Below are 14,777 nucleotides of genomic sequence, written 5' to 3' on the forward strand. Positions count from 1 at the left end.
ATATTATACCAGTATAAATAATAATAACGTAATAGCAATTCTCCTTTTACACCAACCAAAGACAGAATGATCATTCAATGTTTAAGTATTTTTTTATATCTATCTAACCATTTTGAAATTAAAAATTTTCTACCGTATTTCCTTTTGGCTACCGTACTTTTTATTCGCTGTCCTGTTGAATGAATGAGTGAAGAATAAAGAATGAATGAATTTGTTAAAAATGCCAAAATGGCTGATCTACAGCTTCATAATCTAAATTCGCAAAAAATATAATTTTGTTACTGTTTCACTTATGCGAATCATTAAATTTGTTTATTTATCTAAAATATTTGAATTTAAACATAGAACATTACATACCCTGAAGCTACAAAAAAGATGAGTGAAATTGCCAACACTGAAGGCACTTCATCTGAACCTGAGAAGCCGGTTCTTGATACTGATGTTAAATTCCCGCCTTTCCCTGGTACATTTTTATATTTTCGTATTAAATTAATGTTTTCTGAATGCTAAATGCATTGCTGGAGTATACTTATGAAATTAATTATCCTTTTCAGAACCTAAACATGAAGACTTTGAAGAAGATATTTCTGAAGAAGAAAGAATTTTTTATAAGTTAAAATTTACAGGTACTATTTTTTGTCCATATTGTATTTCTGTCAAACTATACATCTGAGTAGGTTAAGTAGTAAACATTTTGTAATAACTGTTACAAATCAGGAAGCTATGTTGTAATAGAAACAAGAAACTAGAATACTTAGAAACAGGGAAATAATCTTATTCTCTCATATTTACACAGCATAATAATAATAATACTCTTTATAGTGCATAAAAAATATTTACAAACAGAACTTAATATAAAAATTAGTGTATTTTTCACAAAGGTGGCCTTATCCCTCAAAGCAATTTCTTACAGACAACCTAGTTTATCGGACAGATATATTTTCTCACTTCACTGAGCAGAACACGATATCAGTATCAAAATATGAGCTCTGGATCAGCTATTTTTCTCATCATTGCTATTTCAGTGTTTCCTTCTGTAAACATGTTTACAGAAGGAATTACTGTCTTTGCTTACATTTTAGAGACATTTGAGCCAGAGGCTATATATATATCCAATGTTATACATTCTAATAAGTAGTTGCATTAGTTTTAAGTTCATTATTAATAAATTCTTATCATTCTACAATGGTTTGTACAAAATACAAAATACTGTAAAAACATATGATAGCAGTAAAGGAATATATGAAATTACAGGATGTGATGGTAGGATGTGCAACACATGAGGAGTACCAAATGTAGATGACAGTTATGGGCAATTAGCTTGTTTGCTATTCCAATTACTTAAAAAATATACAGTATACATATATAGTAAATACAAGTTCCATTATGAATATTTAATTCAGGTAAATGTATAATGTGTAAATAAGTTTTGTAGGAAATTAAAGATACATTAGGGAAAACAAGTAAATTAACAATACTGAGAATGATAGCTTATTAGCCATCACAATATTACTCCATGCTTATTATTTCTAAACAATCTGCATGTATGTAACACAAGAATAGAAGTAATTTCTAGGGATTCATCATTTATTTATTCTTACTAAACCCATAAACTGCATTAAGTATTTATAATAATCATTGGGCTGCCAGTAGTCAGTTCAGTTTCAACACATATATTTTTATCAAAATCCATCTTCTCTCTGAGGACAGGAAAGTCAGAAATAGCTATTGTTGATAAAGGTACCAGCATAGGTTTTAAGAAAGTACAAAAACTATACAGATTAAATTTGTAACTGATTGTAGAAGTGTTGTAGGCTAGTTAGTGGTTTGCTACTCTACTTGCACCTCAAAGTTGTGTGTGTGTTTACAATGTGGTCCCCAGTGGTTGAAATTCGACCATATTAAAAAATACAAAAAACAGAGTATTATGACAAACAAAGGAGTATAATGTATTCTGCACTCCTCTATACAACATCAAACTAAAAGTGTCCATAATTTGATACTTCTCTGTCCACACAATTTTCGTAAACAGGTATAAAGCTTCTGTTTCATATAATATAATGATTTCAGACTGACATTGATAGGAAATCAATTCAATCAAAACAATACGAAAGGTTTCGAAGGAGCACGTCGCGCCCTTGCAAATGGATTTTTATATTAAAATTTGTAATTAATGTAATTTATTTAAAAATTTATAAATATTATAAAATAAATTATATGAGTTGTTGTTACAAGTCGTATAATTCTTTAATATGCAATTCACTATTCTTTTTAAAAGAAAGAAAAAAATAATTGTATTTCAAAGATCATGTTTTTATATAAATATTCTATAATTATACATAAATATCACATTACTTTGTTTTCAGATTTGAACCTAGTAAAACATCAGCGTCTGCATTGTACTGCCTGTGATCGCCATTTGGGATGTTCGGCGCGCAACGAGTCTCGGATGCGGGCACATCCTATGCTCAGGACACTCATGTGTCATACTTGTCATACTTTTTACAATAGCGGAGAGTTTGAGAAAGGTGATGATGGATCAGAACTTTATTGTCGATGGTGTGGTCAAGGTGGGCAAGTATATTGCTGTTCAAACTGCCCACATGTGTTTTGTGCGGTAAGTATCTAAGACTAATAATAGTCTGTAGTGGTTTCATATGTAACAAAAAGACATTATCTCCTAGAAAAACTGTAAATTGATATGTTCAGATATCAATCTGAACATGTCAATTTATAAAAAAAAAATATTGTTTCATATAATCAATTCCATATAATCATCACTAATTTATATCATCATTATACTATCAGCCTATATTTTTCCACTGTGCAATATAACCTTTTCAATATTTCACATCAGAATTAATGTTGTTCTTTGATGTATATGTAGTCAAAAGTGCATAATTTACTAACTTTTGACTACATGTACATACTTGTATAAATATACTTTAATAGTTACACAAGTCAAATACTTACATAAAACAATAGTTACGAAAGCCAGATTTGAATAGAATTGCAAACTAACTGCTGGCTCACCTAATGTAATGTATATTCTATGTATATTGTACCTCAACCCTAGGTTACTGAGCTTAACGATTGAATGTTTACCTCGATGTCAATAATTATAATTGATAGTATCTCTGACTATATATATTTTATTTACATATTGTATATCTTGTTCTCTACAATTTTTATTTCTTTTCAGAAATGTATCAAACGTAATTTAGGTCTGCCAAAAATAAAGGAAATTGAAAGTACAGAAGATTGGAAATGTTTTAAGTGTAACTCGAAATGTCTTTGGGATCTTCGAGCATTGTGCTGGGCTCTTTTACGTTACTGTGATCTGAAGAACAAGTAATCTATTAATATTTAATTTAACACTAATTTTTGCATGCAATTAACATCAATGGACCAAGTCATAGATAGAATGTGGCAGAAGACTGTCTCTATGTTTATGCCAAATTATAATTATATTATGATTAGTTGTTTGTTTGGTTACAAATTCATCACCTAAGTCACCGCGAAGAAAAAGTCAAGCTGGCGTCCAAAAAGCTCGGTGAGCTCAATTACCATCAGATGGGCCATATGCTTATTTGCCATCAATGTGGTATAAAAAAATGTTTCACTAATATTAATAAAATGAAATCCAAACGGCTGAGGAACACGGCATATAAATTGTTGTGCTGAATTTAATCATTATAGTTAATTGCGCTACATAGCAGACTCAATAATAACCAATGTACCATGTCAATTTAACCTCCACGCGACTACCTCTGGAAACCATTATGATTAATTCCTGTTGAATTTGCCACAATAGGCTAACTGACCTGACCTCATGCTCATCTTATCATCCATTGGTGCTCCGCCGGAGTACCGATAGCGCAGCCAGTAAAACCCGTATTTTTCATACTAACCGCAATATACAAAGAAAAAATACATTTTCCACATATAAAATAACGATTTATGCTGGTGTGGTGTGAATAATAATAGGATTTAAAGTATATGACTGTGATAACTGTGACTGATGTTTTAGGTTTGCCTACAATGCTGAAGACCCGGAATTAAAAGAAGGGTATCAAAAGGACTGTGCTATTGATCATGCAGAATGCTGTAAACATAAAATAAGACAGCGAAAGTCAGATAATCTAAGAAAACGAGAAGAGAAGAAAATTCAGGAAGTTACTATTAAAAAAAATATTTCTCCACCAATTACTAAAATAGGTCCTACTATTCAGGTATGTAGAGTGTCTATTTAGAATATATTTGTATTTTTAAAAATTGCACTCATATCATCAAAAAGTACACTCATATCATCCCATAATTGGCCTGTTTGGCGATTCGTATTAATCGCTGCTTCATATATGCCTATAGAATAAATTTAAGTCTTTTGTATCTAGCTTTGGGTACAGTTTTGATACATGCTTGACAAGTAACGTAACAATTGAAGTATCTGTTTGTAATTTCGAATTAACAGCTTTTCACTAAATATTGATGAAAGTATATAGGATACTACATCAAAAATTTATTTAAAAGTTTTTGGATGTCTGTCTGTTTGTTCTTGCTAATCTTTGAAATGGCTATACCGATTTTAACCGCAGATAAGTAATGTATAAGAAGGTCCTAAGGTACTTTTATTTTCGATTTTGTACTTAGTTTAGTAAAAAAAAGTAAAATTTTATGGATGGACGAACGAAGACGCGGGTAATATATTAACTATGATACAATCTATTAATATTAATGCTTAAAAAGTAATAAATCATGTGGTTTAGTGACCTAAATGTCCTGTGTGGATTGAATGTAGTGTAATCCCGGTTATCCATAAAATCAAGTGTTTGATTTGTAAGCTTCAAAATTCGTATTTCATAGGGCAATAAAATACAGTGATAGGTAGCATTAATGTTATATTTTTTTAAATACATGGTGGATGATTGCTACTGTATAGCATTCAGTTTGTTCACTATATCTTTTAGTTACAAAAAAAGGAACTAGAAATTTCATCTGACATTATATATAGATTTAAGATACAATATATTGAAGCTAAGTATCAAAGTACATCAATCAATTTTGACAATTGACTTTATATTATATTGTAGGTAAAGAAATTTGCTTCGATCAATATTGATGAAATAAAACAAGAAAAGAAACCTGTGAAGCGACCAGCGAGCCCTAAATTACAACCGATGCTTATAAAAAATCCGATACCTATAGCACCTGGGTGTACTAAAATGATAACCCCGATAAGTACTCCACCAATACCGAAAAAGATAAAGGTATATTTTTTAAATGTTATTTTCGGTATTTAATAAACGATTCTTATAAAAAAATGTCTTCACATCTAATAAGTCTAATAAAATCTAATATAAATATGGTCTATAAAATGCCACACGCCATACATCCCTCTATATAATGAATAGTGTTTGATTTATACTATTTTCAGGTATGTAATGCTAATATGATGCCACCAGTAAGATTTAACAATGAAAGAAAACCATTTGTCACTTATCCACGAATGAGAACCAGAGCTCCTCAAACGTCAATGACTTCATTGATGAATAGTCAATTTAATGGTTTTAATAATGGAAACAATTTCAGTACCATGGTTATCAATGACAACATTAATTTATCATTGGAAAGTTTAACACAGGTAATTTAATTTGAAAGTTTATTAAAAAGTTTGCATAGTTATACCTAGTTTATATTATTATGTATTAGGTGACAAGCCGCGACTTTGCTACTCTTTTTACACAAAAGATAGCCTGTGTCTGTTCATATAATAAATACTATCACAGTCGTGATACAATCTATTCAAGACAAACTGAATTATAACCATTTAGTTGTTTAGTCACGAAAAGGTAACGACAAATACACACTCTTTAAGCTGGTATTTCAAGAGAGAAACAATTAATTTCGTCTAATGAGTATATTAAAGATATCATTTGATAGCACTTATGGCCCACAAACCAGAAACGGATCCTGATGATCCATTTCCGTAATTCTCAAAAATTTATAAAATTTTAGTGATAGTCAGCTCATTAATATTTTTACGAAAACCTATGCTGTGTTGAAATATGTCGCCTGTGCAAACAGAGTCTCCGTATGCGCTTAGGTGTAGTAACTTAAAAACATTCTATATTGTAGTATAATAATCAGATTCCAACAATAACAACAACAGCTTACATAGTACATGCCCATTTTTATTTGTGTTTCTTCTATTAGGGTTTAGACATGAATGCTGTAGCTGCGATGACTAACAATAACACTCCTCCAAATGATGATGATGTGGTATGCACACCCGATTTTCCTTTAGAACCTTTATGTGAGGTTAGTATGTACTTTTAGTTTAATATAATTATATACCAGTAACTGTGCACGCGATTGCAGCCGCGTAAAATTTTACCTTTAAAAATAAGTACGCTTATATGTTATTAAATATTGTTGTAAAGTTTTATTAAAATCCGTTAGATAGTTTTTGCGTGTTAGAGTAACAAACTTCCATACATCCATCCACAAACCTCCATGTTAATAATAATAGTAAGGTTATTGAAGATGAACAAAATATTTATAACTCATTGATTACGTGTGGCAAAAATACAGTTGGTTATGTATCTTGTTAAAAAGGAATTATAAAAATTGTAATCCACTAAATTTACTTTTTTCGTGGTTGTTACAAATGTAGTCGTCGAAATATCGGCAACTCAGTAATAATATTATCATGGTAAATGTTACGTTTATGTAAGGTATATAATAAGAATCTTATTTAAAATTAAATTTACTACAGGTCACGGAAGACAACACAGATGATGATGTCCAATGTATAACTCCTGCTCCTGTTCCAGTGCCACCTAAACATGTTAATCCACCACCTCTAATACCATGTGCTACAAATATTACAGATTTATCATCTGAGAATATTATACAAATGACTGAAAATGATGTAACAGTAAATGCCGCTACTGGCGGATTAAAGTTCCGTGTTGACCCTCAAACATTATCGTCTAATAAAATGTATCGTTTACCAGATGGGCGCATATTTGCTATTAATGCTAATCCAAATATGCCAGGTGGATACTCTGCTACAATAGTAGCTGTTACCGAAAATGCGCCTGGATCAAAGACGTTACCTAAAATGCAGACATACTCGGCCAAGCTCAGTGCAGTTTCGGCCTCAACATCGAGTCCACAGACCTCGACACCTATTCCAAAATCCACTCGTTTAGGAAATTCTCGGTCAACTCAAATTTCAAAGCGTAATATATCGAGAATTGCCAAAATGAAAAAATCTGGACAAATATCTAGAGAATGTGATATGCAAGTACCTGTTGAATGGTATCGATACAATCTATTAGATTCAGTAGATGCTTTAGAATATTCCTTGTCTAAATTACACAAAATCAAAAAAGAAGCTACATCAATGTACTTACGTACAAGAACTGTAAGTGAAATGAGAACACTCCATAGATCCTTAGAACGGTTACTCAATACTTCATCTAACAGGTTTATTGAAATTCGCGATAACTTAAATAAGGAATTCAAAGTATACCTTACTAAAAAAGCGGCAGGTGAAGTTAGTGAAGATGACGATGATGTAGAAATATTGCCCAATTTAGACGAAAATGATGATCCAATTTTTATCGACGAAAATTCCGTCGATTCTAACGCAAATTGTAACGATGGTCAAGAGGTGGACCTGACTGGAGCCGGTAGTAGCGAACATAACGATAGTGCGGAGAATAGAACTGACAATTTTACAAACGTATACAGAGACTCTCTTGCTTTAACAGGCAAGGAAAGCCCCAATACTAATACTACTATTACAAATATTTCTTCTATTGATGATGCCAACAGTCAGTCTAATCAAGTGGGAAATAATATAGAGAATGAAAAAGATGATCAAGTGCTTACCGATAATAAAAATAAAAATAATCACCCAAAAAAAAATAGTGTAATACTTGATAAACTAAAATGTGATGAACTCTTTTTGGATAAAGATGTAAGTATTCAATCGTCATTAAAGGAAGTTACTTCTGGTAGTGATAAACATGTAAGTAATGAAAGTGAATTATTAAATGAGAATAGTAAAAGTACTGTTGAAGAAGTAGTAAATGTTGAAGAGTCTAAAGACAAAAGAGGGGAAATACAAGTAAAGAAAACTATTAAAAATAATGAGAATTTCAAAAACAAAGGTGATAATATACAGAAAGTTCAAGGTACAGAAGTATGTGACGGAAAAATACAGGACAACGAAATTAGTGACGAAAAATTCCAGGATACCGATATGAGTGATGAAATGATTGAATCTTTGTTAAAAGACGATAATGGAAAGGACAGTTTAGATTGCACATAGAAAATTACTGTAAATAATAGTGTTTAAAAATAATTTAGTTTTAGTTAGTCGCCTCATAATAGAAAGGATATATATAAATAGGTATAAGAAATTTATATTCATGGCTATTCAAATAGGATATTACATGTATACATACCCAAACGTAATAAAGTATTATAAACAAATGATAATGGTCATTCTGTGTTGTGGCGTGCATGTAGGTTAACATTTAATTTTCATTGATAATCCAATTATCACATAGTTATTACCTGCATTAGTAGATTGAAATAACATACAGGTTGCTTAGTTATAAAATGTCTGTACAATAGACACGATTTAACAACCAAATGGTCAGGTACGGCCATTGAATTGTAACAAACTGAGACGTTGTGTCTAGTAGAGTTAGTCGAACGAATATGTTTGTGACACGACACGATCGTCAGCCAGTGCAGAACTCGACGTCATATAATATCACATCCACAAAACGGGTATCCAAGTGGTATTCCAAGTGTTAACGGTTAAAAAAAATAATAATGGTTCTAAAGGTATTTTACAAACATAATCGAAACAGTCACACGCATTTGAATTTAACTTCTGCTATTTTTCCCCGCATGAGTTAAAGATTTACACAGGTTACAGCTAAATTCATCTAGCAAACAGGCTGTTGGCATTCTGAATAGGAAGTTGTAATCGATCATTCTGCTAAGAACGTCTACTGTAACGTCACTTCACAGAAATTACAGTAACGCCTACTGAGCAAGGAATCATTGATTCCTAATCATTACGTTTTGATTACTGGCGATTTTTTATATTCCATTGTTTTTTTTGTAGTGTGTATAGCAGTGTATACATTTTTTAGTTTCGCGCGGTATAATTCGCATTGCGAAGCCTCTTCCGTTGATTGAAATATGCATTTATTTATCATTTGGTATAAAACACTAGCCACATACATGAAACATGTTTTTTACGTATGGACCATAGGTAGCTTTATTATAATCATAACTACTATATAAAGTTCTCGTGTCACAGTGTTCGTAACGAAACTAATTCGATATGGCTTGACCGATTCTTATGATTTTTCGTGTATATTCACTAACAATAAGTTTGAGAATAGGACGTAAACTATTTTCCATATTTCTGTGTGATAAGGGTTGTCCACCCCAGAATTTTATTATTTATTTTTTGGACATAATATTTTTATGAATCGGCATTAGAAATACGTAAGTACAACCCAAAATTTTCACCGTTCTAACATTAGCTCCTATTTTTAATTGCTATAATTTATGTATATGGCAAAACAACGTTTGTCAGGTCAACTAATTCATCATTTAAGTTAACTTTCACAAATTTGTGTTAAGTATGGTACATAATTACATAGAATCAGTGAAAGTTAGTTTGTAATGTTAAAAAGTTTGGAAACTTTAAAAGCGAGTTTTTTTGTGAATGCTTATATATGTAATTATTTATTGTTTGTAAAATTAAGAAATAATGTTCTTTTTTATTTATGTAAAATATGTTCTATAATTAACGTTTAGAACGTTGCCAATACGCTAACCATAAATGGAAATAAGCATGATGACTGATTTTTTTTTAAATAAAACATTGTACAATGTTCTTACAATCTATTTTCATACAAATTAACTCATATTGTTTAAAATACTTAAGATTTTGGGATAAAGATTGCCTTTTAAAAACACAATTTAGATTTCACGCCAACACGCTAGAATAGCGATGGCGTCGCTCTATGACGTCAACCTTTCGTAAATATATAACAAGTTACAACTTACAGTAGATGTTCTATGTTTGTTAAAAGTATTTCAAGATTTTGATGCAATAATCATGAATCCCAATGTGAATCGATTTAGTTCGGTCGCTCAATGTCAACAATAAAAACGCCGAACAAGTTATTTTTTTCACAATACTACCAAATTAGTTATTGAACTCGCAGCGCGAGACCGAGCAGCTATATCTAATAATTCAGTAATGTATATCTGACAAGACTATTTTGATGTATTTACTTCATTTACCATAAAGAAATGAAGTAGGTACATAGATAGTATATAGCTCTTGCTTTGAACTATTTGCCTTGATGAATCCTTGTTCCATGTTGATTGTACTTTCTACTAGCACAATAGAAGTACACTAATTCATTTTTATCAGGTTTTATCAACAATAGGAGTTCCATTAAGAAATAGCGCGAAATAACTTTATGAGAACTTTGTATAGTACTTTGTACGACAGATAGAATAGATGACTCACATATGTTTTCGAAAAGTGACGTCACGCGCTCTTGACTAGTGTTCGATCTATCACGTTGGATATATTTTTAATTTTGCTAAAATAAATATAATCTCGCTTATAATTTAAAAACAAATGTTAAAATATGAATCAGCTTATCATAGAAAATTACGTGGAATCGTGATTTCAGTCATGTTTAGTGTCATCATGCATGTATTGAAAATAGTTTGCCTCTAAAAATTTAAATATATATCTTTAGATTTTATATTTTTTTTAGAAGTGAATCAAATGAACGATCTAAAAGTAAGCTTGTGGTATCTGTAATTTTGTGTGATATTTAAATATCAAGGTATTCATTGATAAATATATATTTATTATTCCATTGTATAATTATTTTTTGCTTGTGAGTACGTAGTCGACGTATTTTTTTGTGCACTTAAGTTTGCAAATATTTCGTTTTGTTAAAGCATTTTTTTTAATTCAGACTAAAACATCGATTGTTTAATTAGTATATAAACAACGGTTATTTTTAAAAGAAGTCCTATAATCAAATCAATGTTAGTGAGTTATCAATTACCCAATTTACTAACTGCTATATATAAAGTAGATTTATATATATAGCAGTTAGTAATACAGTTTATTCAGTATACTCTAGTTACCTTCTATTCATGTTTCTCTGCGTAACGTTATAAAAACACTATCACTTTATTGACTGTATACCTTGATATACATATATGATATACATAAAGTCGGCCCATGAATAGTATTTAAGATAGACAGTAAATAAACTAACATAATGTATGTATTACATACACCGTCACAACAAATAAGTACATATAACAGATGATTGTTATATAAGTGAAATTTAAGCATGTACATTTTATTAATCCATCTATTTTTTACCGGTAACTACCGTCAACCGGTTACAAATATAAAACACAGTCTACTCTACCTGTTAAATTTAATTTTGTTTTCAGCAATGTAATTCACAGAAATGTTAATTTATCTTAAAAGGATGCTGCTCCATAGGTAACTTTATGTACCTATATCCATGAACATTTATTCCACTGTTAATACTGGTGTCATAATAGCTAATAATGCCTAAATACGTTCAGGAATATCAATTTGATTCTACAAAGTATCACAATATGCCATAAGCATAATTTTTTTCCTCGGCATTAACCATAAGCGAAATTGATAAACCAAAATATAATTACAATATAATATTCATGAATATATGCTTCTGAGCTCTTTGGTTATGACTGTGAACCGATAGGTGAGACAGGACAAGTTGTATATTTGATATGTTGTTATGTATATAGACATCAGAATGACTAAACGAAATTTGTCAAATTAAGGCCAAATCTAATTGCGCCGTATCCTATTAAAATTAGACATGCTATTCTATTGTAAAATAAATTTAAGATTAATTATTGAAGTAAAACATCGTATTTTGCCATTAAGTGGGTAAGATTTAAAAATATTTTTTTACTTGAATTTAGAGCTCTCTCTCAACAATGATTTTGCCAGAATATCACATTTCGCTAATACTAAAATAATATTTAGACAGATTTCAATGTAAATAACGAAAAGGGTGTGCAGTAAATACCTAAATAATTGCTTATTTTTTTTAGACACGGTTAATATAGCAATACGTCATATTAGTATAATGAAGATAATGTATGATAATGAAGATTTTTCCTTGGTTGTAGCGTCTGTTTATTAGTTTCTAACGTTTGCTAACATATGCTGATGTTTATTACGGATATAATTACTATATGCAGTTAAATGACGCTTAGGATGACAAATGATTCGCACACATGTTCTAAAATGATACCCTACAATGAACACTCAAGATTCGTATATATTCTGTGTTTTGTTAAATGTATAATGTTGCTTATTATATTAAACTATCTGAAGTAATAAAGCACAAATTAAGGCCTGCTTATATGATAAAAATGAGGTTTAATAAATAGAGACTGTTTGTTTTATATACTTCACTAGTTTTCCCCATGTATTGTTAATACGATGTTTATATTTATTTTCATTTGGTTAAACACACTCAGGTAGTGATTTTTAATGAAAAAATATTTGTCCAAAATTGTGACATGATTTTTATCTATATTAGATAGGTACAAAAGTAAATATTTTTGAGCGGCATGAGCAGCTAAATATTGAATTGAATCTCTAGTTTCATATGTATTTTTTTTTACATTTCCATCTATTTTACCAATTTTGTACTTTATCGTATAATTCTTGTAAATGAAACGCAGTAACGCTTCATTGCTGTGATCGAGTCGGATATAAATGTTTCAATAATTTCAATATTACCGAAAGATTAAGTAGGATGTTTAATCATAAGAAATTTAAACTGTGTTTCTATTTACATACTTTCACATTATTTCTTGTTTCACCGTGATAACAAGCGGATTCCAGAAAGCATGGTTTTTCAGTCTTACGTAGAAGTATGTAATATGTATTATGTTGTCCGTCGTAGAAGAGAACATATAAGTTATTAACGTACTATTACCATGCTGGACAGAGCTCTTTAAGTAGGTATGTATTGTCTAGTTTCATTATGAATTTTCTTTCTCTTACTCTGGTGTGTTATATTGTTTTCAGTATGAATAAGAAATAATGGAAGTGTGTTTTCTGCCTCCGTCACTCCACGCTAAATTTGTAATAATTTATTAATACTGTTCTACTCTATTGATTTCTGGAGTATAAACGTAATTAATTATAAATCCATTATGATATAACAAAATTGGTAAATAATGAAATGTTTTATAGTAATTGAGGTATACTTTTAAAGTTTTGTTACTCAGATCCCTGTAAATGTTGTAACAATTGGCAAGCAATATATATATATTGAGATATCATTTCATAACCAACATAACAATTAAGTAGAATATGTCTATTCAAATCACAGATATTGCCCATCCATACACTGTAATTGTGTGAACTGATTTACTTACTAGAGAGGTTACTTTATGTAATGTAAGTATACTTTTTAGTTTAATAATAGCCAATATATATAAGATATAAAATTTGAATATACACATTGTGATTTTTAAAATAGTGGTTTTGCTAACCGTTGTACCATTTGGAACACAACTGTGTATAAAAAATTTGTACAACTCATATTTTGATGTTCTAAATTTAAGCGTAGACTGTCATATCTTCTAAAGATTTGGGTTTTATTTCATAGAAAATACATGGATTATTGTATTTTGTTGTGTATTTTTTTCTTAAAATTTCTTATCATAGGATAGTTCTTATTGACCTCCATATTAAAATTACTGTGCTACAGTAACACATGGCAGGGTCAGCTAGTCATTACTCGTGCTTTGCTAAATATATTATTTATATTTATTTTTGTTGAAAATATAAATACCGTTCGGATGTGAAATATTCCGTTTATTAAAAATGTGTATATGTATTATACAAATGCAAACAATTAAGACAATACAATTTGAAATTGATTATGAAAAAATAGAAATAAATACTTATATCAGAAGTCAGACTGCCATTAGTGAAAAAGCACATTTATATCACAATTCTGCATTTTATTCTTAAATCTATAGACTAAATTATTATGCTAGGGGAGTACTTATATTTTTGTTGCCATTTGTGGCAACATATCTAATACAATAACAAACAACAATAGACTTTAATAACGAAAATGCCCCTTCCTGGAACGTTCCTCGTGGTAGACCCGCATCGGAGAATAGGTGCCGTTGGATGCTCCATTCGCGTTTAAACCTGCAAATAAAAAAATTACTATGTTCAGAATTCGCATACTTATAAATTGATCATCAACATTAAATATATACCTAGTATATAGGTAATCTAATAGGAGACAAATCATGGTTAATTTTGAATGACATGATACACTAACCGAATTTATTTTTCAATAACGACTACGATTAGCAGTGGAAGATTATAAACACAGTAAAAGTAGGTACTATTCCAAATGCTATTAGAACAGACGGAAAATATTTGATATTAGCTTCTAGCCTCGATATTCTTGGTCTGCAAAATTACATAATTGTATAGAGTAATAACATAGTCTACGTTTCCGCCAAATTAAATCACGACAAAATTAAACCAAATAAGGGTTTTGTGGTTAGAAGATTGATTATTTATTTATTAATTAAATTAATATTTGTATATAAAATGATTGAGAAATCCAGCCCAAGACGGAGAGACGCACATATAG

General features: G+C 30.2%; 2 protein-coding genes across 2 annotated transcripts in view; one reads left to right on the forward strand and one right to left on the reverse strand.

The window, feature by feature from the left end:
• The first annotated feature begins 229 nt into the window (after nt 1-229).
• Nucleotides 230-10,648, forward strand: LOC131853423 (uncharacterized protein DDB_G0288805). The gene is made up of 9 exons (XM_059204304.1): nt 230-463; nt 555-626; nt 2,367-2,617; nt 3,203-3,351; nt 4,031-4,232; nt 5,091-5,267; nt 5,435-5,641; nt 6,214-6,318; nt 6,776-10,648. Exons 1-9 carry the CDS (start codon nt 376-378, stop codon nt 8,339-8,341), a joined length of 2,817 nt encoding a protein of 938 aa, XP_059060287.1. The 5' UTR covers nt 230-375; the 3' UTR covers nt 8,342-10,648.
• A 3,281-nt stretch (nt 10,649-13,929) lies between these two features.
• LOC131853424 (uncharacterized) overlaps nt 13,930-14,777 on the reverse strand; it is a 28,746-nt gene continuing 27,898 nt past the window's right edge. Inside the window, exon 14 of the mRNA XM_059204306.1 lies at nt 13,930-14,320. Within this exon, the coding sequence (XP_059060289.1) occupies nt 14,229-14,320 (92 nt within the window). The 3' untranslated portion in view covers nt 13,930-14,228. The remainder of the gene's footprint in view (nt 14,321-14,777) is intronic.

Source organism: Achroia grisella, unplaced genomic scaffold (assembly GCF_030625045.1).
Source record: "Achroia grisella isolate CSIRO2021 unplaced genomic scaffold, CSIRO_AGI_Agris_v1 utg900, whole genome shotgun sequence".
NCBI classification, from domain to species: Eukaryota; Metazoa; Arthropoda; class Insecta; order Lepidoptera; family Pyralidae; genus Achroia; species Achroia grisella.